We start from the raw sequence: 23,976 nt of genomic DNA, 5'->3' as shown, positions 1-23,976 counted from the left end.
TAACCAAACCTCACCTGAAAAGACTTGCCGGCTTATCAGGGAGGAAAAGGATGGGCGTAAGGGCGCAGGGAGATGCACAAGGCGACTCTAAGCCAGACCCTAATGCAGCTTTGGTGGGAGACAGGTTTCCTTTATGACTTTTTTTAGTGAAGAGTATTGGATGTTTTGTTCCCGCTCAGTGTTCTGAAATGTCTCCACAAAGTCTAATGATGACATTGAGGAGAGAGCAGTTACTTCTGATCTGTTTCTTTATCCAAACAAGTGCAAAGCCTACATACATACTGACTGAACGAAACAAAGCAAAACAAAGCAAAAAAAAAAAAAAAAAAAAAGCACAGCAAAGCAACCCTATGACCAGAGACAGTGTCAGGTAAAAACCATAGAAAAATACGAATTAATTCCATAAGATTAACCATTAGCGTAGCTACAGTAACACTTCGTACAGCCCCTTAAAATGCAGAATCTCCTAATTACAGAAAGGCGCGAGCCAATCTATGGACAAGTACTGGGAAAACAATTGTGCTCTAGTTGGTCCATGGCGCGGTGACATCAGACGGGGTATGATGCCCTGGAGTGGAAGCGGTACCCGGGCGGAGGCCGGGTCTCAACGCTACCGCTCGTGAGCTCGAATTCCAGGGCCAGCTTCTGCACGGCCATCCGTCCTTCGCTTTGTTCCTCGGGGAGGGGTCGCGGGGAGGTACCCGTCACTCCAGGGTGGCGACGGCTCCAGGCTCCGTGGAAGCCCTTGTGAGCGACGATGCATCTCCACCCGGGGAGGAGCTTGCTTCTGGAGCAAAACTGCCCTCAGGACCAGAAACACACATGCTGGGAAGGTGGCGCTTCCTGCCCCCACCCAGGCCCCTGAGGGAGAGCGAGGCGGGGCTCCCCAGTCGGTGTCCACTGGTCCAGCAGGCGCCGGGCGCGCTCCGGGCCGGCTCGGTCAGTCTTCCTCCTCGTCCTCTCTCGCTGTTACTGTCGGGAGTTTGTCCTGGACCCTGAAGCACTCCACGAAGAAGCCGATGAGGGCTCGGTACAGGTGCTGCCGCAGGGGGGCGCTGCTGAAGTAGTGGCTCTCGTCCGGGTATATCTGCAAGAGAGGCGTGAGGAGTTACCCCCGTGGCCGCCCTCCGCGTGGGCTGGGGCGCCGCTGAGACTCCGAGCCCCACGGCCCGGGCTCCGCGCAGCCGGAAGCTCAGCCTGGAGGGCATCTCAGGGCTGCTTCTCGCGGCTTTGCCAGGTGGAGGGTGCCCTCAGCAAATCAGGGACGGAATCAGAAAACACATGGTTTAACAGACTCTGAACGCCTCGCTCGCTCCGCTTGTGTGAATTTGCAACAGGGATCCAGGCTCGGGGACCACCGAGGCAGCGAGCGGCCCAGGCCTCCAGGCATCAGGACTCCCAAAGAAAGGGGAAGAATTCCGTGCTGCCTCTATAACCTTGGTGAGTGTGGGGAAACCTTCGCTCCCACGGGCACCTGCGTTTGACTCACCGTGCGCCGTGCACAGGGGGCTTTCCTGGACCCCGGCCGTCAAATGCAGATGACCTCATCATAAAATCTGGCTCACTGAGCTATGTGAGAATTGAATGATGGAATACCTCTGAAATGCTTAGAACAAGGCCTGGGACTGAGGCAGGGCTGAAAAGACGGCAGCTAATCATTCCATCCCCAAATGTAACGACACCGAGTACACTGCACCACTTCCACACGAAGGGCCCGGTCCCAGCTGGGATTCAAAGCCAAGTCGAATTGGCCCCAAAGCCCATGTTCCTTCCAGGATACCAGGCTGCTTCCTGCATTTTGAACCCTGTCTTCCTCTTATGTCTCCAGATGACGACACTCACCTTTACTTTCGTATTTATGAACGTGGTCATTGAGCTATTACATGTACCTAAAGGGTTACAGAGCAGGAAGTACGTCTCCTCCTACCCGGGCCCTGGTTGCCTGGAGCCCTCACCTGGAGTTGTCACCTTTACAAGCTTATCGAGTATCTCAGACGCTCACCGCGCCTGCACAGTGTCCAGTGGGACCTGGGGTGGGTGTCGCCCAGCACCTTGCTGACTTCGCTTCGCTTGTATGTGGGGAGTGGTCCACACCGGCAGGCAGAGCTCTGCCATCGGACCTACCGCAGCTGCATCGCGTGCATACGACGTACTTAGCGTTGTACTGTGACCTGAGCATTCTCAGAAGGAACTCCAGTGTCACGTGAACTAAGCCCCTCCCTCCCTCCGCGTTCATCAGCACGCAAGCCGGCCTCCCTCCCTGCGGGAAGCGCTCCCCCGACCGGCCAGCGCACACTGGCCCTGTACGGGACAGCCACGCAGCAAAGCCAGGGCTGGGAGACAGAGGCAGGCAGCGCTGCCTGGGGCCCTGGTTGAAGAAGTCTCCCGTTTATCCTGGACCCGAGAAGACCACCGGGATCATACCTGTCTCACCAAGTGAACCAGAGGGCGGGAAGGAGATGGAAGAAGTTTCCAGAAGCAGCACCGTGCATCGCTGGAAAGCACCTACACTAGAGCCGGTGGGTCAGCACTTGATGCCAGTGAGGTCAAGGCTGTGAGTCGGGTTCTTGGGAAGGACAGTGCTCTTTAACTACTGCGGCACCACAGAAGGTTCTGGAACATCCAGCCAGTATTTAGCAGATGTGTGCTTTCCGGGGGGAGGCTAGTGAAGCCAAGGCTGCGCTCATCGGTGGGACAGCAGCCCCCTCTTCAGTGAGCATGGGGGTGTGGCTGCTGCCCCGCCTTTGCTCATCCCCCGGGCAGGGAGCGGGGGTGGGGGGCGGTGGTGGAGCCTAAAGGGGCTTAAACACAGCCTGAGTGCTGAACCGAGCCGCCATCAATCGGCAGAAAAAGAAAGCACTGCCCATCTGTCTGATCTGATGTGTCCCCGAGCATCTCCGATGGCCGTGACGGAGGAGTGTTTGCAGTCATGCGTGGCCGGGCACCACTCAGCTCCTCGTGCGTGGAAAAGCATGTGTGGTGTGAGGCAGGGCAGGCGTGCAGCACGGTACCTGTAAGCTGTAATTAGCCTTTCCCTTAATGAGCTGCGTGATGAGTTCTGCGGTGTGCTGGAAATGGATTTTTTCTGTTTAAAGAAGAAAAGAGGAAAGTGTCAAAACCCGTAAGCCCACGCAGGGCGATGCTCTCGCCGAGCGCCGTGGTCAGTGTCGGGGGCTCACCGTCGGCGGTCGCGTGGATGAGGAGAAGCCGCTGCCCTTCCAGCGCGGACACCCGGCGTGCCACCTTGGCCATCTGCACGTGTGCGACAGGGGTCAGCGCCCGCCGTGGGGAGTAGGGCATGAGCCCAGGAACCCTGACCCGGAGGGTGAGGGCCACGCAGTGTCCTGGACACAGTTCCTGGAAGCCCTGCGAAAGCTCTCGGGGGCCTGGGCTTTCCCAGCCCCAACCCCTTTTAAAGAGGAAGGGGACAGGACAAGATCTAGGAAGCAGGGAGAAAGGGTCTCCTCCCCCTGAAGGTGGCCTGGGGCCTTCATTCAACCGATGCCGCTGGGAGGTGCTGCCCTGGCCAGAGCGTCCCGCTGTCCGTTCCCGGGTTGCAGCTCTGAAGCTGCAGCCTGGCCTACAGCAGCTCTCTGGCCTCCTCGGTGCCAGTGAGGAGACGCATGCATGATGCCCACACTCAGCTGCCTGAGCGGTCAAGACCAGGAGGCGGTGTCCGAGGGGCTTCCTGCTCCCCCATCAGGGGCTGCTTCTCCCGGGAGCAGAAGCAGCCGTGGGGGCAGCGGGCCAGCGGCCATCCACACCCGAGCCTACGGGCCCTGGGACAGACTCCTCCACCCTAAGCCCTTCCCCACCTTCCGCCTTGTCCCGCCAGTTCCAGAATGGGCAACCAGACCGATCTGGGAGAGATCACGGCACCCGGGTGAATGGGCTTTGACACGGGAGGGAGGGAAGGAGGGAACACAGGCCAGCAGGAGTTAAGAGGGGGCGGGGCCTGGGGGGGAGGGAGGGAGGGAGGGAGCAGTTCGGAGAAGCATCATCGCAGGGTTCCTCGTTTTTGCCAAGTGGTGGCTGTGCCCCAAACCCTAACCCTAACCCAAACACACCTCATACGCTCTGTTGTCAAGTCCGTGGAGGCCCAAGTACCTCTCGGAAAATGCAGATGCTGCACACAAGCAGAGGACAGCGTTAGCCCTTGGCCTCGGGGCCCCTTTGGGCTCCGGGGGCCGCCCTGGGGACGGGGCTGGACTCCCTTCCGTCTTCCCGGGGAACATCTGCTTCTGAAGAAGCACCTAAACCTCGTGGGTCTTTGCGGGGTTACTCAGCCGGCGCCACAGTGACATTTAGACCTGCTAGTGGTGGTGGTGGGATTGCAGCACGAGGGAAACCGAACTGATCTGATTCCGAAATAAACAGGATTCACACCCCGCCCCCACTTCATTTCAACGTCCAGAAGGGGGAACAGATACGAAGAGCCAACTTCCATCAGGTTCCCTTATTTTCAGAAAGTGTCAGCTGCCTCCGCTCTGCCTGCCCCCTGGCTCAGGTCCAGGGTCTCGTGAGGACCGAGGCCGCCCCGTCAGGAAGTCTGGGAGTCCAGGGCACCGAGCTCCTTCTACAGGTGCAGGGACCCCTTAGTTCAGTCCAGGAGACCACGTGGGCTCTCCGCTGTCCCAGGCACAGTGACACATCAAGGCGCGGGGTTGGGCGCATTCGTGTGCACTCAACTCAGGCAGATTTGAAATAGCCTGATTAAAAACCCCGAGAAAGTCTCACTGAATTTGAAAAACAGAGAATATGTTACATGGCTTCCCGTGGGACAGTAATTTTAAGTGATTAGAATTTGGAATTAGGGGAGTTCCTGTATGATCTTGAGTCGGAATGTGCATTGGGCACTTGCAAAAATCAGCACATCTGCTGTGAGCCTTTCGGCTGCCAGAGCTGGTGAGCGGCAGACGCGCCGGTGTCCCTGGACGGCTCCGCGCAGTCCACGGGTGCCGAGCTGGGGCGCGGGAGGGTGCGGCCATGGAGTGATGATGGTTCCTCTGCCCCGAAGGGACCTCAGGCCCCCAGCAGGGCTCCGCACACCAGCGACCAGGAGCCCCCGGATTCCCCATCAGCCTGGCTCGGTGCCGGCAGCTGGGGCCGACGGCCCAGACTCCCTGCCGCCCTGACCCGAATGCCAGCTCCCAGAGCCCACAGAGAGGGCCTTGCCGACATTTAAAAACAGGGTGACATCACAAAGCCCTTCACGTTCAGAGAAAAGAGGCTGGCTGACCAGAGGGAGGACCCCCCCCAGCAGTGCCCACAGAGCCATGTCTGTGCAGCTGCAGGCAGGGTCTGCCCGCCACACTGGGAGTCCGGTCACAGAAAGGAGCTGGCAGGTGCCGGGTCAGAGGGCGGGGCAGAGCCACCCAGGCCCCTGGGCAGCAGCTCCCCTAGCCCTTCACCTGCCCCCAGACACCCCGCGCCAGACAGAGACCCGGCGCAGGGCCCCCGCCGCACTGCAGGGTCAGAGAGGAGGGGCGAGGGCGGCCCGGAGTCCCCTTCCCTTCTGCTCGCACCATTCCCATCACTGCAAGCACAGGCGCTGGGCGTGTTCTGGCTCCTGGTCTCGTGTGTCGGGAACGCGACTGAGGGGCAGCGGTGGGCTGACCACTTTCCGAGCAAGTGGCGTGAACCCCTCTCCCCCCTCCCCCAGGCCCTGTCTGTGAGGTTCCACCGCGGGCCTCGCCACCCTGCAGGTTATCGGACTGGGCGCTGAGGGAGGGAGGCCTGGGGGCGGGTGCTGGGTGGGACCAGCGCCCCTCCGGTCGGGGCCCCTACCGTAGAGCTTGAAGTCTGTTATCGGGGAGAGCGCAGAGCCACAGGTGAAAACCGGGCCTTGATTCTCGCCCTTCGCTGGGAGGATGTAAGTGCTCAGGTACCCACCGTAATCCTGGGAACGAGCAGAGGGCAGAGAGAAGGGCAGGGGCAAAGTCAATAACTCACCCATGAAAACAGCCACAGACAATGAGGTCAGTGGCTCAAGCAACCACTGTCACCTAGTTCGTTTTTCTAAAAAAAATTAACGTTGAAAAATTATAAGGGAGGTAAAAAGATGAAAGCAAACGCCTTTCCAGCTAAATATAACGTGAGGCAAGTATCCCCCTCCTGGCCCTCGTGTTCGAGTGACACGAGGATGAAGCGTGGCGGTGACTGTGGACTGGAGTGCGGTGTGTACTGTGGGACGGCTGTCCAGCGTTCTGACGCAGCGCCCCCTGCTGCCTCTCCCTTGCCTGCAGGCAGAGCCGACCCGCTTTCTGTGATTCTGAGGGCGGGCCCATGAGAAGCCAATGTCAAAGGGCTCCAGCACTGGTCGCCAGGATGCTCAGCTCAGGGGTCTGCCCGGGACAGACGTCCGCACGTGTCGTGTACGTGGGTCAGTCCTTCATTTCCTGTACTGCCCTTATTTGGGGCTGACATGAAAGACCCCAATTTCAATGTGAGCCTTCCAGAGAGAGCAAAGCATTACACCGTATCTGCCGTGGGTGCTGGCTGGTCCAGATGCACCTGTTTGTCTCCTGCAAGACCCAAAGGGAAGGGGGCACAGATGTGATGTTTTGCTGAGCAAAGGTGGGCAAGGAGAGGAGCGAAGGCCCGGAGAACCAGGCTGTGGCTGAGGGCTGTCAAAGGTGTGGCCGAGTGTGAGTGCGTGTGCTGAGGTGAGAGGGTGGCGTGTGTAGAACCCACATACCTGATGGAGACTGTCATGTCCATGCCATGCCAAACTCCCTGTAGAATTAACTGTTTTTGATCAATATATTTAAGTTTGTTACATTATAATAGTGCTCCTTCAGTAGAACAGGAATACCTTAAAGACAATAACAGTCTTTTTGGTTTCTGGCAAATAATATTCATGGTCAATGGAATCTCCAAGCCTTACCAGTCATTCTGCAGTTTGTTTTTTAAAATGTGTTGACTGACAACATCAAATGCTGGTGAGGATGTAGAGCAACAGGAACTCTCATTTGTTGCTGGTGGGAATGCAACATGGTACAAACACTATGGAGACAGTTCGGTGGTTTCTTACAAAACTAAACATCCCCTCACCATATGATCCCATGACTGCACTCCTTGGTATTTACTCTAAGAAGCTGAAAACTTATATCCACACAAAAACCTGCACATGGATGACCAGAGCAGCTTTGTTCGTAACTGTCGAAACTTGGAAGCAACCAAGATGCCCTTCAGTAGGCGAGTGGATGAACTGTGGTGCATCCAGGCAGTGGATTATCTGGTGCTAAAAAGAGATGAGCTATGACGCTATGGGAAGATCTGGAGGAACCTTAAATGCTAAGTGAGAGAAGCCATCTGAGAAGGCTCCACGCTATGTGATTCTGACTCTGTGACACTCTGGAAAAGGCACAGCCGTGGAGACGGTAAAAAGAGGAGTGTCTGCTGGGGGAGGGGAGAGAGGGGTGAAGAGGTGGAGCTCAGAGGATCCTCAGGGTGGAGGGACTGCTCTGTGCGGTCCCGTGATGATGGAGACATGCCATCACACGTCTGTCCAAACCCACAGAAGGTACCACCTCAAGAGCGATCCCTGATGTAAACTCTGGGTTCTGGGTGATGGTGATGCGTCAGTGCAGGTTTGTCAACCGTAACAAAGGTACCAAATGGTGGGGCTTGATAGTGGGGAGCCCGTGCATGCTGGGGGGGGGGGGCAGGGGGAATTCTCTCACGCGTGCTGTGAACCTGAACCTGCCGAATGCCCGTCAGCTAAAGGAATCGATGGCTTATTGCCTTGGAGGGGATGCAATCACAGAGTCCACAGCCCTGTACCTGAGGCGCCATTCAAAGAGGCGGGGACCCATCAGGCAGAGTGGATAAGGGTGGTGACCAGCAAAGAGCACCACACACATCCTCGGCCTGTCTCAGGGACGGGGGTGTGGGCTGCGTTCTGAAGGACGTGTGGGCCCCCGTCCACACAGCGCACGACGCCCAGGCAGCTGAATCTCCCACTTGTCCAGAAAGCCTCTTCACAGCGCCCTGACTCCTGTGTCTGCGTCCACAGTGACCTTTGAAAGGTCCAGGCGCGGGGGCCATGCTCAGGTGCCCACGTGGAAAGCAGCCAGAGGAGGGAGGCCAAGCTCCCAGGAGCAGAGGGCATGTTTGGGGAAGAGCCGAGACTGGACAGAGGCTGACCTGGGCCCGGGCGCCCTGCCCTGAGCTGTGGTCAGTCTGTGGGGCAGTAACTTTCCCATGGGGACGGGAGGTAAGAGCTGTCGCCCCAAGTTATGCTGTAAGTGATCCAACTGGCTCTGAGCTTCGCAGGCTGGGAGTGGCCTCCACCAGCACAGAATGAGCCCTAGGACTCGGCGTCCAGGCTCTGATCCATCCCCTGGGCCCTCCCTTTGCTGCTGCACCTCCCGTGCGGGTGTGGGATACACAGCACGCATGCTGGGACCTCCACAGGGCGATCCCTTGTCTCAGATGCACACGGCTCCCTCGAAACCCTGGGATCAGAGGTGATGGCGTAACAGGTATCTCCGGTTACCTGTTCAAACCTCCACCTGCGTGGGGTCACTGCGAGGCCCCTCTGCAGGACCTGTTCCCTCAGAGGGAAGACGGGTCTGTGTCTATCTGTGCTCCTGCCTTGAAACCAAGAGCCCACGCGTCCAGGCCACCTAACAACGGGGGAGGGGGCCAAGGCGATAGGAGGTGGTCCTCCAGGGACCCAACTCCAAGCCACGACCCCACCACACCCGGCTACGGCCCTCGGACGTGGGCCACCACGTGGAAGCTTCTCTGTTTTGACAGTTCAGTGCACGAACCTCCCCACCTCCTCCCTACCACGTAAGTGAACCTGCTAAATTAACGTGGCTACTGCACAGAAAGACATACAGAAATAAAGACTCCTGCCTCCCCTTCTTTCCTGGGGTACCACCCCTAGAGCCATGGCAGGCTTGTCTGAAAAGTAACTAGGAGCCTCACAGAGCACTCCCACAAGGATCTGGCTTCTTTCTATCTTTCCTTCCAGATAGTGTGCAAAGAAACATTGATATGTGAGCTGCTCAGATGAGGGCTCCCTGTGCTGGAATCACTGAACATCTTGAGTTATTTGTAGTGAGGTGGACGGACCCAGAGTCTGTCATACAGAGTGAAGTAAGTCAGAAAGAGAAAAACAAATACCGTATGCTCACACATATATATGGAATCTTTAAAAAAAAAAATGGTTCTGAAGAACCTAGGGGCAGGACAGGAATAAAAACGCAGAGGTAGAGAATGGACTTGAGGACACGGGGAGGGGGAAGGGTCAGCTGGGACGCAGTGAGAGAGTGGCATGGACATATATACACTACAAAATGTGAAATAGATAGCTAATGGGAAGCAGCCACATGGCACAGGGAGATCAGCTCGGTGCTTTGTGACCACCTAGAGGGGTGGGATAGGGAGGGGGGGAGGGAGATGCAAGAGGGAGGGGATATGGGGATATATGTATACGTATGGCTGACTCACTTTGTTGTACAACAGAAACTAACACACCATTGTAAAGCAATTATACTCCAATAAAGATGTTAAAAAAAAAAAAAAGGGGCTCGCAGGCAGCTGGAGCAGAGATGTTCCCAGTGAATCAGGGTCAGGCCTGGGGGTGGTGCAGGTCAGGGCCTGAGCAGGGGGCGTGCAAACAGGGGCCAGCAACCTCACCTTCCCAAACACGGCCACGCGTGTCTTGTCAATGTACTGCTCCTTCAGCATCATCCTGCAAGGTCAAGGAGACGGGAGTTAGTGCGCGCCACGGCTGAGTCATGCAACCCTGGGGTCTAGAGCCGTGTTCTCCAACCATTTCAAGGATGAAAACCCCTACTTTAATCAAAGGAAATATTGGAATTCTAATATCACACTGGTCATTGCTTTTACTTTACGCAAAACGCAAAGCGCCCCTGCCATCACCGTGGGGCGGCCAGGCGTGTAAAGCTGGCTGAGAACCAGGAACGCGCAGCAGCAGAGGAAGTTCTGGAGACTCGCAGGCCCGCCTGGGTCCCCGCCTCGGTCCCCGCCTCCCTCACTTGGACCACGTCGTGACTCCCAGCCACCAGGCTCTGGGAGGGTCCTCCGGGATCAGCAGGAAGAAAAGGCTCTCCGGGTGCGAGTCGGCTTCGAGTCAGGGCACTGGGTCCCCCTTCACCTGCAGAGTCCTCTGTCCCCAACTCCTGGGAGGGGTCCCTGTCTTGGACCTGTTTGGTGGCAGAATCACTCCTGCCACAGCTCTGCCTTGGATGCCACCAGCCCGGCGCCCAGGCTGGCGCTGCCCGGTCCTGCCTTGTCCCTGCCCGCATCTCACTGCTCTCCTCGTGGTCCCTGGTTTCCCCCCCAGAGTGGCTGGAATCTTTCTGGGTTCTGGACCCTCACTCAGCAGCAGGAGTCCTGCCACCTGCTGGCCAGTAACTGGCTTCTTTCTGAGCCTTCCTGCTGCCTCTCTCCATCTGTCACCACCGCGGAGCCTCCTTCCCCCAGCTTCCTGTCACCCCAGTCTGAGTATTGCCCGGTGATTATTTTCTTGCGTCTGCTGTCTGGAGCCACCCCATGCCCTCTGACTGCCCTTCAAGCCTGGGGGACTGTAAACCTCCGGGTCCTGGGCCCTGAGAGTGCCCTATCCTTCTCCAGCCAACTCTCCAAGGACACCCACGTCCTGGGACCCGGCCTGCCCTTCATGGTTGGAGCAGCGCTTCCATTATGATGTTGGAAGCAAGCGGACCCCGTTGCCGGGGGTGGGAGGGGAGAGAGGGAGGGCCCAGCGCAGAGCAGCAATTGTCCTGACTCCTCATGATGATACAGATTCAGGTGACTTTTGTACTTTTATTACAGTCAGCCCTCCGTATCCACAGGTTCCACACCCACAGATCCAACCAACTGCGTATTGAAAATATTGAAAAAAAAATCCAGAAAATTCCAAAAAGCAAAACTTGAATTTGCCTCACCTTGGTAACTATTTACACAGCATTTACATTGTACTTACAGCTGTCTACATAGCATTTACATGTAGGGGGATTATAAGGGATTGAGAGATGTGTGTATCTTAAGTACACAGGACGATGTGTGATGGTTGTGTACATGTGCTCCACCATTCTACAGAAGGGGCCTAGGGAGCCGAGGACTGTGGTACCCACGTGGGTCCTGGAACCAGTCCCCAAGGATAACGAGGGCCAACTGTGTATTACTGTTTATTGTTTCCCCAGAGTATTTGTGGAAAATTGATGATTCATGCATGTTCATCCTGTGGATGGATGTTTGATTCCATTTCAGAATACTAGTGAGAACAAGAGAACTGGCCCCACTACCTTCCCATCCTCCTCCCTCCACCCCTCGTCCCCATCCATCCCTTGAGCGTGTGTCATCTGTAAGCCTCAGTGCCAAGTCTTAGGGACAAAGGCTAATTCACAGGCCTTACTGTCAGAAGCTTCCACTCTCCAAGTCAGGATATCTTGTGTCCAATTCCTGCTCAGCTACTAAGGGGCTGTGGGACCTTCAGACATGTCACTGAAACTTTCTGGGGAGAAATAGAACAGGCTCCAGACGCTGGGACACCAGGCTCAGTGTGGGGTGAGGTGCAGGATTGCAACAAGCCAGCCAACTCCGAGTCTGCATCCTACACGGGCCTCCCTCGGCCTCTCCCAGACACAGGTACTCGGGAACGTGATGCCCAGGCTGGAGAAGCTGACCTCCCCTGGAGAGGATACACACCATATCAAGGGGTGTGGGTCTCTCCCATGAAGAGCTGGATGCCCTCCACCACCCTCGGTAAAGCCCACCTGCCAACAGCTCACAATCTGCACACAGAACTGGCACCCCGGTTAGTGCCTCTCTTATGAATGAAGAGGCAGCCAGGTGTCATCAGAAATGTAAAGAATCTTCCAGATGAGGGCTTCCCTGGTGGCACAGTGGTTGAGAGTCCGCCTGCCGATGCAGGGGACATGGGTTCGTGCCCCGGTCCGGGAAGATCCCACATGCCGCGGAGCGGCTGGGCCCGTGAGCCGTGGCCGCTAAGCCTGAGCGTCCGGAGCCTGTGCTCCGCAACGCGAGAGGCCACAGCAGTGAGAGGCCCGCGTACCGCAAAAAAAAAAAAAAAAAAAAAAAAAAAGAATCTTCCAGATGAGAGAGTCCAAACCCAAACAACAACAACAAAAAACCTCAGAATAATTCAGGAATCCAGAGGGAACAGAGATAATTCAGTGAACAGAAGAAAATCGTCCTAATATATCTAGACAGACAAAAAATATTGAACCAATTAGACAAGAAGAGTATGCTCTTGGATGAAGAGAGAAGGCTAGGGATTTTGAAGTGTCATGCCTGAAAATAAACACTCAACAGAAAGGCTGGAATATAGGAGAGAAAAGGTATGATGAGAATAAATCGGAAGCACCAAAACAGTACAATAAAAGTTCCAGAAAGAAACAACAGAGCAAAGAGAAATTATCAACACATTATAGTAAAAACTTTCCAAGACTGAAGAACAATTATTCCCCAGATTGAAAAGTCCCACACCAATGGCTGAAATTTCAGGATACCAGGATTAAAGACGTCCTTCTGAAAAGGAGAAAGAAGCAGACCATCTACAAGGATCAGCAAATAGAATGACATCGTTTTTCTCACCAGCAACACGTGGTGGACAATTCCAGGGCCTTCTAGACAGAAATGATTTTGTTTGTAGGTTTTATATCTAGATAAACAATAATTTCAAATGTGGGAATAGAATAAAGACATTTTGAGATGTTTTCTAGATATATGAAGGAAAAAGTAAATAAAAAGGGAGACATATATCTGTTGCTCTTTGGCCCATGACCCAGGGTGTGTGCAAAGGACCCAACACAGGAGAGTGGTGAAAAGGGCCTCAAAAGTAACCCTATAGACACCTGGTCCAAATGGACGAGAAGAAAGGGGACTACAGCTCAAGAAAAGAACGTTGGAACTGAGAGATTACTAGTATGTTTGAGCATCTGGGAAGAATACTCATAGGAGCCCGAGTGGCATGCAGGAACAACTGGAAATATTATGAGCAGGTACCAATACATAGAAAGTTACCCAAGTGAAAGACAAAGCAGCACTTCAGGAAAAATGAAGTGATGTAAAGGAAAGTAGGGCACGAAGAGACCACCAGGGTCTGAGGTCAGCACCATTTACGTAGTGAGCCTGCACCTCAGACTGCTGATCTAACCAGGCAGTTGATGTAACAGTTCTGGGAAGATGATGGTACAGAGCAGCTAAATCCTCACCTGCGACAACAGGAAGTTGTGATGAGGAATCGTGACGTGAGGACAACTGTGCTCAGAAGAGACGAGGTGAACTTGATGAAGGAGATGGTGCGCCTGAGGGTGGCTGTGGCTCCGGGAAGCGGGGCTGGTGGGGGGTTGGGCGAAGGGCAAGGGAATTTGTGTGGGTCATTTAAGCCTTTGTTATGGGTTGAATTTTGCAAAATATGTTGAATTTCTAATCCCTCAAACCTTAGTATGGGACAGTATTTGTCAATAGGGTCCACTGCAGATGTAATTAGTAAGTTAAGATGAGGTCACACTAGAGTGACTCGTGTCCTCGTAAGAGGAGGAGAGACACAGAGACCCAGGGAGGACACGGCCAGTGGAAGACGCAGGATTGGAGGGACGCAGCTACAAGCCAAGGACTGCCAGCGACTACGGGGAGCTGGAGGGGGCGAGGAAGAGCCCCTGCCCTGTGGGTGTTAGAGAGAGCGTGGCGCTGCCCACACCTTGATTTTGCTGTTCCAGCCCTAGGAAACTAACACAACACTTTAATACTTTTGCTTTTTAAAAACATTGTGCAGGTATCATAGGATAGCCTGGCAGACTTCAAGTCACGTCTGCCAGGCTTAGGAGTTGGAGGTGTGTGCAGACGCACGCACGCGCACACACACACACACACACACACACACACACACACACACACACAGCCTAGGTTGACCTTCAAAGCACGGCAGGCATACCCACACACGTGGAACCGTTGAATACGCTTCTCCAAGTTTCTGAATTCTCTTCTAAGGACCCAAATCCCTGATACACAGACGTGCGTCTGGGAATACCTGGTGAAATGGTCAACCTGGCCCCATGAGGATTCTGCCCCACGGCCTGAGGTCCAGACCACGACTGCTGGGATGTGGAGACCATGGAGCGTGGAGAGAGCCACGTGAACCTCAAAGGGCACGGGGCCCGGGTCTCAGGCGCCATTCCAATTCATAAAATACATCGGATTTTTATTCTCAGCCCTACTTCCACATTCCAGCCCACCGGGTCTCAGGGGTGTTGCCCCCCCTGCTCCTGGGTGATGCTTCTGGGTTCAGGGAGACAGAAGGAGAGGTTTGTTGGGTGCCCCTGGGGAGGCTCCTCCCTTCCTTCCTGGAGGTTTCTGGAAGTGGCTCGACCTGCTGGCGGAGCTCTGGCAGCCGTCCTGTGAGCGTGAGAAGAGGTTCAGCACAAGGCCACATGCTTGGCTGAGCGGAGAGACGAGAGAGCCAGGCCTGCAGTGGCACTGTTGGGTCCCTGAGCAACCAAGCTGAGGCCTGACGTCCCCCTGGACTTCCAGCGCCAATACAGTGTCGTGTTTTTAAAGCACGTTTAACATTGGGTGTGTGTTCGTGCGTGTGTCTGTGCTGTTGTTAACTTCCAGGCAAAAGCATCCTGACGGGAGCGACTTCCCAGACGCGGGTCCTCAGCCATCTCTCCTACCCCTGTTCTCTGCCTGTAGCACGTGCTGGTCTGATCGTGTCGCCGCTCTTCACCAGCTCACGACTCCCTTGAGGAGAGTGGGCCATTCGTTCACGCACTCATGGTTTCACCCACTTAGAAATTATTTACTGAGTACACACCACGTGCCATCAATCTTTTTAAAAACAAGAGAGAAAACGTTCTGAAAAGTCAGTAAAGTGAAATCTTTTAAACCTGCAGAGCACACAGTCACGATGACACACGGGATGCAGCATCCAGCCTTCTCACAGCCCTTCAGTCAGCACTCACTCATCTGGGCGCTGTATGCCGCCCTTTCCAGATGCCCAGCGTCCAGCGTTGCGCACCCCGCTTCACAATGAGGATGACAATCGTGCGACGTGCTCTTCTTGTCCCTCCAAGCACCGGAGTCCGTGGGTGTGGCTGCATCTCCCTGGTAAAGTCACGTCTGGCCCTACAGTCCGCTGTGCCGTAAAACTGTGAAAACTCTATTTCTACAGATGTGCCTGCAGGCCAGTTAGTTGGGCACAGGTTCTTGATGTCTCTTATTCCGGGGCAACAATAAAATTCAATCAGTAACTTGGAGCATCAGTCCCCTGCACTAAGCCCCTTTCTGTTCTCGGTGACACTCTATCCGTCCTGCTGCCTTGGTGACAGGGATGTGAAGAAACCAAGGGACAAAACGTGCCCGTCAGCGGGGCTGAGCGGGGGTTCTGACTTGCCGCCTGGAAGCGCAGGGGGTCCTTCCTCAGGAACGCAGTGACCCACTGCATGGCTCCAGCCCCACTCACGTCCTCTCTCTCTCATGGCCCCAGCCTGGCTCTTCCCCCGTGATCAGCAGCCAAGGTCTACAACCACAGCACGCCCACGTCACGGTCTCCGCACCCGGTTTCAATCAGCGAAACGGACAGGCCACCGAGCTATGTGATAACGAGGATACAAGTCTTTGGGAGAAGATTACTAGCAGGAATTCACTGCGGAATGGCCCGAAGACTTTGTAAGTACAAGCAAATCGCAGGTGAAATGTGTGTTGACAAGAAACACGCGTCTGGAGAGGACCACGGCGCAGCCCAGGTAGGAGCTGCGGCCACCCCCCTCCCCCTCTCCCCCCATTCCAGTGGTGCCTCCGGGGGTCCTCACCTCACAGCCTCCATCTGGTCCTTCTCCTCCAAGGAGCCCAGCCTCCGCTTCACCTCGTGCAGCAGCTTGGTCCCTTGGAAGCCGCTGCCACGGCCGTCGCACTTGACCACCACGGCCCCGTGACTACTCACCATCACCGTCTCCCAGCTCACCTCAAACTTCTCAGCCACGCTCTGGCTCCCCGGGGCGCCATCCCTGGAAAGACAGGCCAGGGCTTGGCACGTGGCTTGCAGCAGTGGCTGGTCCAGCCGACATCAGGTCCGATGATGCTTCCCCAGGGGCTGGCAGTGCCCTCCCCGGAGGACGCCCGAGACCCCGGCCACGACGCCCGGCTCCACAACTCTGCACACCCGGAGGGCGATGGGGAAACTGAGCTCCCAGGACCACCCCGAGCACAAGGTCACCGAGGGGCATGTTCTCGGGGAGAGGAACTTTGGAAAGTCCTTCCACGTCCCCCCTCGGTTGGTCTCCCCACACGGCCTGACTCGTCCTGCCCTTCCTGGGCGCAGTTTCCCAGGCTGCCGCCTTGGTCCCCATCATGTGTTGCTCCTTCTGGTGGCTCCTGGTTTGAAGGAATTCCCTCCGTCTGGTTCGCTCCGGAGCAGAGCCTGTGGCTGACCTGGGTAGCCTTCCTGTCCGCGTCTCCGGGGGCAGCCTGTCCACCGCCCCCACAGAGTATTGCCCAAGCACTTAGCTGGGTGGGGTGTGGGTTCTCTTGCTCGCGTGGCTTCCCTGTTTCCCGACTGGGGGCACGACCGTGTGAGCTCAAGTCACCCACGGCGCGTGTTCTCAGCTGGGACTCGGCCAGAGCTGCCGACGGGCCTTGCAGCTGGGGACATGGCTGTCGAGCGTTCACTAGTGCTAATGGGGGTGAGGAAGCTCTAAGTGACTTTCCTTCTGGAGGGGACACAGGGTGAGCAGAAGGGACGGCCGACGCCAGGCCCAGGGCCCTCAGAAACGGCGACAGACGCAATGTCCCTTCTGAGGCTGGCCGCCCCTCCAAGGAGTCCACAGCTACTGCACCACTGTCATCCTGGCCTTCTGCCGGGACAGGAGTGCAGGCAAGGGGTGTGTGTATGTGTGTACGGGTGTGTGGTGTGTGTATGTACTGTGTATACTGGTGTGTGTATGTGGTATGTGGTTTGTGCGTGTATGTGAGCATGTGTGGGTGTGATGTGCATATCTGTGTTGTGTTTGTGTGTTGCGCACGTGTGTATATATGTGAGAGTGTGTGTGCTGTTGTGTGTGTTTGGTACATTCACGTGGGGTGTGTGTGTGTGTGTGTGTGTGTATATGTGTGTGACTGTGTGTGTGCGTGTGTGTGGTCGCTGGCCAAGTCCAGACGGTGAGGACAGCGGGTTAGTGGCAATAAGCGGGGGCAGCACAGTGGGTCGTGGCCCGGGGTCCTCACAGTGCAGCCTTCGTCACTGAGGGCTGGGCCCCAGGCCGGGCGCCAGGCAAGATGCACAGGGTTAGTCAGGCTCTGGGGGGGTGATTTCACTGTGGTCCCTAAAGAGTCCCAGTGTAGGCCTCTGCTCTCCCCTGGACCCTTCCACATGAATACGGGGCTGCGTCCCCAGAGGCCCCGAGGCTCAGTGTCTCCTCTGTCCCGTGGCCACTCACGCACCCGAGCGAGCGGCAGCCCTAATCAGGACCCACTACCGTCAGAGGTGCTTAGAAAGCTCTGAAGTCGTTCTCGACATCTGACCCAGAAGCTTGCTAATTAGCACAAGGCAGCTCTGAAATCATCCCGAGGACCAACGCCTGGTGTTCAAGGCCGCCTGGTGGCACCAGAGGAGCCGCTGGCCCCAGCGAGACCCTGCCGGGCCCGCCTCCCGGGGCCCGGGGTGACCTCGGGTGCATCCGTCCGCCCTGCACGGTGAAGGCGGGCTCCCCATCAGCTTTCCTGCTGTCCCTGGGGCCGCTGACCGGCCACCGAAGCACGACTCCCGGAATGTGAGTCAAGTCCTGCACTCACTGAGGCAAATCCCCCGAAATCGACTGGGGCCCCACTTTCCTTTGATGTCTGGGGTCAGCGGTTGTTGGAAGCAGCCTGCGGAGCTGCTTCCAGTGGTCCGCGTGCGGCGGGCATCAGGCTCCCGCTTACCAGCCCCGTGAGAGTCTCCTCCCGGGATACTCACACCACCAGGAGCAAGGGGTAGTGGGTGGCGTCGGAGAAGGTTGCTGGCTTGAGGATCTGAACGGGCAAGTCTAGGCAGAAACAGAACACAGGGCAGCACGTCAGGGCCAGGAAGGGAGGGGCGGGACGGGCGCTGGCTGGGTGTGCCCGCCCTGGGGTGTGCTCCCGGGGGCCTGGGAGACGGGCACCCTGGAGGGTTAAGGCCGGTCCTCCACAGACAGGGGCACTCCGGCTCACTCTGGACTTGGGGAAAGCACCCAACCTCTTTAAGCTTACTTTCTCCATCTGAAGCTTAACGGCAATCTTGCCAACAGGAAAGTGTTGAAAAGCAGAAAAGCCTGGACCCCTGTGAGCATTTGCTGACAGCAAAATTCCAGGCAGGGATGGGGTGGGGGACGAACCCCCAGGGCAGGGTGCACCTCTCTGCCGGGCAGCACTGCCCCAACAAGTAGTTAAGTGGGGACAGGCGGAGACTGAGGGCGGGGTGGGGTAAGGCAAGGGGCAGTGGCCCTGAGGGAGAGGCTAGAGCTGTGGAGAGCCTCCGTGCAAAGCCAGGGGCTGCGCGGGCCTCCCCGTTTGCAGGCTGAAACTGGGTAGGTCTGGCTGCCTGCGGAGCCAGCGGGAGGGAGCTGGTGCAGCCGTGGGTCCTGCAGCCAAGGTCCTTTGGATCTGGTCCTTGGCAACCAGGATCCAGTCTGGGAGGGAGGGGGCCGTTTCCCTCACTGCTTTCTCTGTTCTTCCCCAAACAAACCTTCCTGCCCAAGTTAGAAATTGTTTATTGACATTAACTACAGCCCAGATGAGCAATTAAGTTGGAATTAGTGGCTTTTTCAGTACAATTACTGTAGATGCACCCCAGGCTGGGGGTTGGCTTAGCAGCCTGCTCTGACCAGGGTCTCATTACTGATTCTGGCCGAATGTTAATGGATTGCAAATTAGATCAATGGCCCAGGGACCCTGGACTTTATCACTGAAATATCCATAAAACATGGTCTGGGCTGCTTTCTGCCACTGATAAGCCCATGGGCAGGCTTTGGCCACGAGCGGCTGAATACATTCAGAGAGTGTTCCTGGAGTTGGAATGCTTCTCTAAAGAAAGCCTTAGCCTCCGGTAGCATTAAATGCAAAACAAAGCATAACAAAATAAAAACAGGTCTGTAGGGCGACATCACTAGGATTTCCTGGGACCCCAAGGGGCGATGAGCAAATGCCGGCCCTGCACACAGCTGTCCCTGCTCTCCTTGCATCTACGTCCCCGTTTACCCGCAAGTAAAACCTCACCCTGGAAAGAAACCTCATGTGCAAGGGGGGCTGGGAGTTGGCTATTTGTTTCTAAAGACCCTTTTCTGCATCTTTGGAGGAGGGGATGGCAGGCACCCCTTAGTGCTCTGGGGTTTGGGAAACATTGTGTGCAGAGTGGATGGAGGAGGGCCCTGGGCTAGAAGCTGAGACAGGATCCTGTGAAGGAATATGATCTGGCCTCCAAGGCTGTGGTAGGAAGTGACAGATGGGAGAAAACTTGCTGATGGGGGACGGGGGCGGGCAGCAAGCTGAGGTTGACCGGTGGAGGCTGACTGGCCTTACAGGGCGTGACCCGTGCAGTCACGCAGGCCTGTGCAAGAGCCCTGGCTGGACTGGAAGCTCACGATAAGCCCCACGTTTTCATTTTGCTCGGGCCCTGCACCTTACGGGGCCTGCCTGAGGTCTGCAGATAAAGACCAGGGTAGAGGGGGTGGGGCCAGACCTGTGGAGGTTGCTTGCTCTCTCATCCACCCTCCTATCCTTCCATCCATCCTTCCCTGCATCCCTGCCTCCATCCATCCAACCATCCTTCCCTGCATCCCTCCATCCCTCCATCCACTATCAATCTGAAGTTGTTTTCTTGTTTTCTTGCCTCTGGTTCTTCCTTATAAAAGGAAACCACGAAGATAATTGTCCAGTTAATTTGAGGGCTCTCATGAACTTGGATCTGCCCTGAGTGACTGGACTCCAGGTTCTGCATGGCAGTTTGAACCAGTCACTGATGCCTTCCCCACGGGCAGCCCAGACATTCCTTTGACCCATTTCCTGGCAATACGAAGTCTCAGCGATGGGGCTGTCTGTACAAGACACCCTGTATGGTCAGAGTCGCTCTCTTTACAGAAAACAGCTCGGCAGGGAAGAGGCGGGGACTTGAGATGAACAGGTCAGGAGCCGCGTCTCCAGTGCACACGTCCCAGGGCAGCAGAGGTTCTGCTTCATGCCTGTGGGTAGCTGGTTTCGGGCCTGTCTGACTAGGGGTCGCCGGTTTCTGTCCCCGTGAAACAGCTCCCGGGCTCCTGTGGTGGGTTCCCGGGTCTCCCCGCTCTGCCTTATCGTGTTAGAGCCGCGCCTCCTGCAGGTCTCCTGAGCCCACTTTCAGCCTGGACTTGCATCCTTCCTGCCCCTCATTTCTGTTCTGTGGTTCCCCCAAGCCCTGATGACGGGCATCTGTGGACGGCCCAGTTCCTCTGTCTCCCTCTTTCTGACAGCTCCTCTCCCGCTCAGGACTGGACGTGCTTGAACACAGCCACCTGGGGCTGTGCTCCCTGGACATGCAAAACTGCCCTCGGTTCCAGAGCCGAGTGCATCCTGTGGGACCTGCGTGCGTCTCAGGGACGTTGAGAGAAACCCAGACCCGGAGAGGCGGTGGGGATGGCCCTGGCCTGTGGGCAGTGATGTCCCCGCCGGGCATGACTGCAGGCTCCACTCATGCTTCTCCTAAGTCTATCTCTTCTCCCGCCTCAGGCCCTTCCTTCTTGTTTCCTCCATCAGCCCCTCATCAGAGTGAGTGCACACGGGCCATTGTAAGAGAAAGGCCTCTGCACCCGTGGGCCCGGGGGAGAGGGGTTGAAACACATCCTATTTTCCGACTTTTCTGACTGTCGCAGGTGAATCTCTCTCCCTACCTGTATCTCTAGCGATGTTTAGAAAGGTTCCCATATAGTGTGATTCCGTGTGGTCCAACGATAGGACAAGGATGAAGGTGCTGGAGGGTGAGGGCCCCCGTGTCGGCTGCCACCTGGGACAACCCCGCGGCTGGAATTCCACCAGCCTCCTGACCCACCCACGACCGACCATGCTGGCGCTTCTCCCTCCTTCTCCCCTCTTCTCCACCAACCGAAAGCGACTCCAGGAACCCCTTCAAGCCCCACCTTGCTGGGAACCTTCACGGGACCCCAGTCCATTCTCACGCTCTCCCCTGAGCTCCTGGGCCATTCCTTTCTGCTCTGAAGGACGCAGCTTTACGGGATGCACTTTCTGGGTGGGTTTGATTTCGTTCCACAAGCTGAGCCTTGGTTCCTGCCCTTAGGGGCTCACGGTCTGTCAGGTGGCTGGGTCCAATCTAACAAGGGGTGCTGAGTGATACTCCAGGGCCCACCAGCCCTAGTGACAAGCCGCTGTCCCACTGAAGGGGCAGGGCAGACAAGGAGCTTCCAGACATGGTCTGGGGCAGCAGACACAGGCTCGGGCTACCACCTGCTCCCCCGGCCCAGGCCTGCAGTTCAGGCATCACTAGTCAATCTCCGCACTCTTTTCCATTGATCCCTGGCGACCTTCTAAGTTAGCTCAGGAGACGAAGTCTATTCACCAACCTCAGAGACGAGGGGCAGGTGGTACCTGAATGGATGCCTCAAAGATGACTTCAAGGTTTGAAATCTAAGTTATCTGAAACCAGTCAACACAATCGAAGGGTGTCACCCTCAAAAGGAGGAGCGCGTGGAGGGGGACACAGTGCTGGGGGAAGGACGGTGAGATGAGTTTGGAGCATTGTGCACTTGAGGTCCCCAAGGGCAGACGCCCGCTGGGTGGCAAAGCTCCGGGCTGGGCTGATGGGGGACTGTCTGCAGAGGCGAGGAGGCTATGAGAACCCTGCTTCCCTCCAGGAGATCCAAGTCCCATTCCAGCCAGTGCTCTGGGGTCCTCGGGGCCTAGGGGTGCCTGCTGCAGGGCACGTGCTCGTTAAAGCTTATCGAATGGCTGAACGGACAGTTCAAGAGGGAGAAGGACACAAGCCAAGGCAGAGCGCTGGATGGCCATGGGCTGCACCGACCACCAATCCCTCATGCTGGTTCTCCAGCTTCCAGGACGCCTCTCAGCCCACGAGCAACATTTAGACATAAGATGATGAAGCACCAAGAACGTCAATGGCACAGAAGGGGAGATTCCAGAGGGACACGTTTTCCTGGACGGTATCATGACCGGTTCCGCCCCAACAAGGAGCGGGTTTCCGTCTGGGGTCTTGTCTAAACCATCAGCCTCTCGAGGACAGAAATCACGTGCTCCTGTCTTTGTGTCACAGAGCGAGCATGCTGGCTGTGAGCGCAGTCAGCTCGGCGTGAGCTTCCCCTGGCCCCCGGTCCCCCTCGCTGCTGAGGGTGCAGTTCTAGCCCGTGCTCCCCCGCAACCCCCCACCCGGCAGTCACGGTCAGGCTGTTTCTGAGCAGACGCTGGTTTTCCCGTTTAAAGGAGCAAACGGAGCACTTACTGTAATCGTCGATCTCGATTTTCCTGTATTCCACTTTAGGCATCTGCCGATCGTTTATGGCTTTCTGTACGTGTTCATTTGTTTCTAGGTCAAAAATTTCTGAAAGAGAGAAAAAAATGACACACTCAGATTCAGTAACCGCTTCTTGACGCCGTGAGTCTTCACGCGCCTCCTGTCACTAGCTCCTACGTCAGAGGAGAGGGCCACTGGTTCCACGGCTGGAACCAGAGCTGCACACATTAGATCATGCGCTCAGGTCCCAGCACGAGGGGAGAGTCGAGCTCAGGGCAGGGGGTCCAGGCAGACGGCAGGTTCTTCCACTGTGTCCAGCGCCCCTGCCCCACCGCGATCCTCACTCCCCACGGCGTTTCTCCCTCTCCCACACACATGTTGCTTTAGGTGTGCTTGGTCTCAAGACTGCTGGTTTTGGAAGACCGACATTGTGCCTGTCAGGACAAGCGGTTTTACAAATGTTGTGGCCTCAATAACACTACAGAAAGGAGAGCAGAAGCTGGAGCGTGACCGTTATTACGTTTCCCAGGAAAAGTGGTTGGGCTCAGGTTTCTTGCCTTAGTCATAGGGGGTCTGGCTTTGGGGACCTTGGTCTGGACAGGCACTCGAGCTGTTAGTGAAGCCACATAAGCCGCAGTGCAGGGGGGCTGGCCCATCTCCCTTGGAGTCTGAGAGGCGGCTCTACCCTGACCTGCACCGTAGACACACCAGCTCTGTGACCCTTAGGTTGTAACAGCTCAAAAGGCCTTGGCTGTGACCCTCTACCCCCATCAGCCCTCTTCACTGATCCCCTGCGGACGTGGCCCTTCTGTTACGTGTCAGACTTCCTCCGTGGGTAACAGAACCCACCCCACTTCTTTTCTCCCCTCTCACCTCAGTCCTACCTGGGGACAACTTGTGGTTCATTTGAAAGGAAGTTTTATCTTCAAGGGGCTCAACGTTTGGCTCCACAAGTCACTTTGAAACATTTGTGAACATTTTAAAGAATAAGCTAATCTCACAAGCATCCTCCGTGATAAGTGCCTTTGAGGACAGCGGGCCCTACACGGACGTGGGCGTCCACTCCACACAGGCTGGGCAGGTGAGTCATTGCTCATGACCAGGACCTCCAGCAATGAGTGTCTTTTCTGTGGAGCCATGAGGATGGCCTCTGAGCATGATAAGCAAACTTCTGCGGGGCAGAGGCAGCTCAAAGTTCCCAGGGCTGGTGACAAGCAAATAAACAAAAGAACTTCTACGGGGGCACAGGTAGCTCAAAGTTCCCAGGGCCGGTGACAAGCAAAGAAACAAAACAGAAGAACTTTTGCGGGGGCAGAGGCAGCTCAAAGTTCCCAGGGCTGGTGAAAAGCAAATAAACAAAACAGAAGATGTTTTTCAAGTTTGTTAAGCACGTATTTGCATACTCAGCTTTGGTGAAAAGGTGAGGGAAGAAATGGTGAAACTAACACTCAAACAGGTAGGGTTACAAAAAAATCTGAAGTGGGGCCCCCGCCACATAGCAT

General features: G+C 56.2%; 1 protein-coding gene across 2 annotated transcripts in view; it reads right to left on the bottom strand.

Annotated features, from left to right (window-relative positions):
• Window positions 1-343: 343 nt before the first annotated feature.
• Window positions 344-23,976, bottom strand: part of DPP6 (dipeptidyl peptidase like 6) — a 764,679-nt gene continuing 741,046 nt past the window's right edge. Inside the window, exons 18-26 of one of the 2 annotated variants that reach the window (XM_029234469.1) lie at window positions 22,463-22,561; window positions 17,957-18,026; window positions 15,816-16,010; window positions 9,652-9,706; window positions 5,788-5,899; window positions 4,068-4,126; window positions 3,180-3,252; window positions 3,012-3,085; window positions 344-1,087 (exon numbers count right to left, since the gene is read on the bottom strand). In XM_029234469.1, the coding sequence (XP_029090302.1) occupies window positions 941-1,087; window positions 3,012-3,085; window positions 3,180-3,252; window positions 4,068-4,126; window positions 5,788-5,899; window positions 9,652-9,706; window positions 15,816-16,010; window positions 17,957-18,026; window positions 22,463-22,561 (884 nt within the window). In that variant the 3' untranslated portion in view covers window positions 344-940. The remainder of the gene's footprint in view (window positions 1,088-3,011; window positions 3,086-3,179; window positions 3,253-4,067; window positions 4,127-5,787; window positions 5,900-9,651; window positions 9,707-15,815; window positions 16,011-17,956; window positions 18,027-22,462; window positions 22,562-23,976) is intronic. The other variant, XM_029234470.1, reaches the window with a different exon arrangement.

The sequence above is a fragment of the Monodon monoceros genome, unplaced genomic scaffold, assembly GCF_005190385.1.
Source record: "Monodon monoceros isolate NGI ecotype Baffin Bay Population unplaced genomic scaffold, NGI_Narwhal_1 Super_Scaffold_2, whole genome shotgun sequence".
NCBI lineage: Eukaryota > Metazoa > Chordata > Mammalia > Artiodactyla > Monodontidae > Monodon > Monodon monoceros.
The sequence above is the reverse complement of the archived record's forward strand: the minus strand, read 5'-3'. Positions and strand labels throughout refer to the sequence as shown.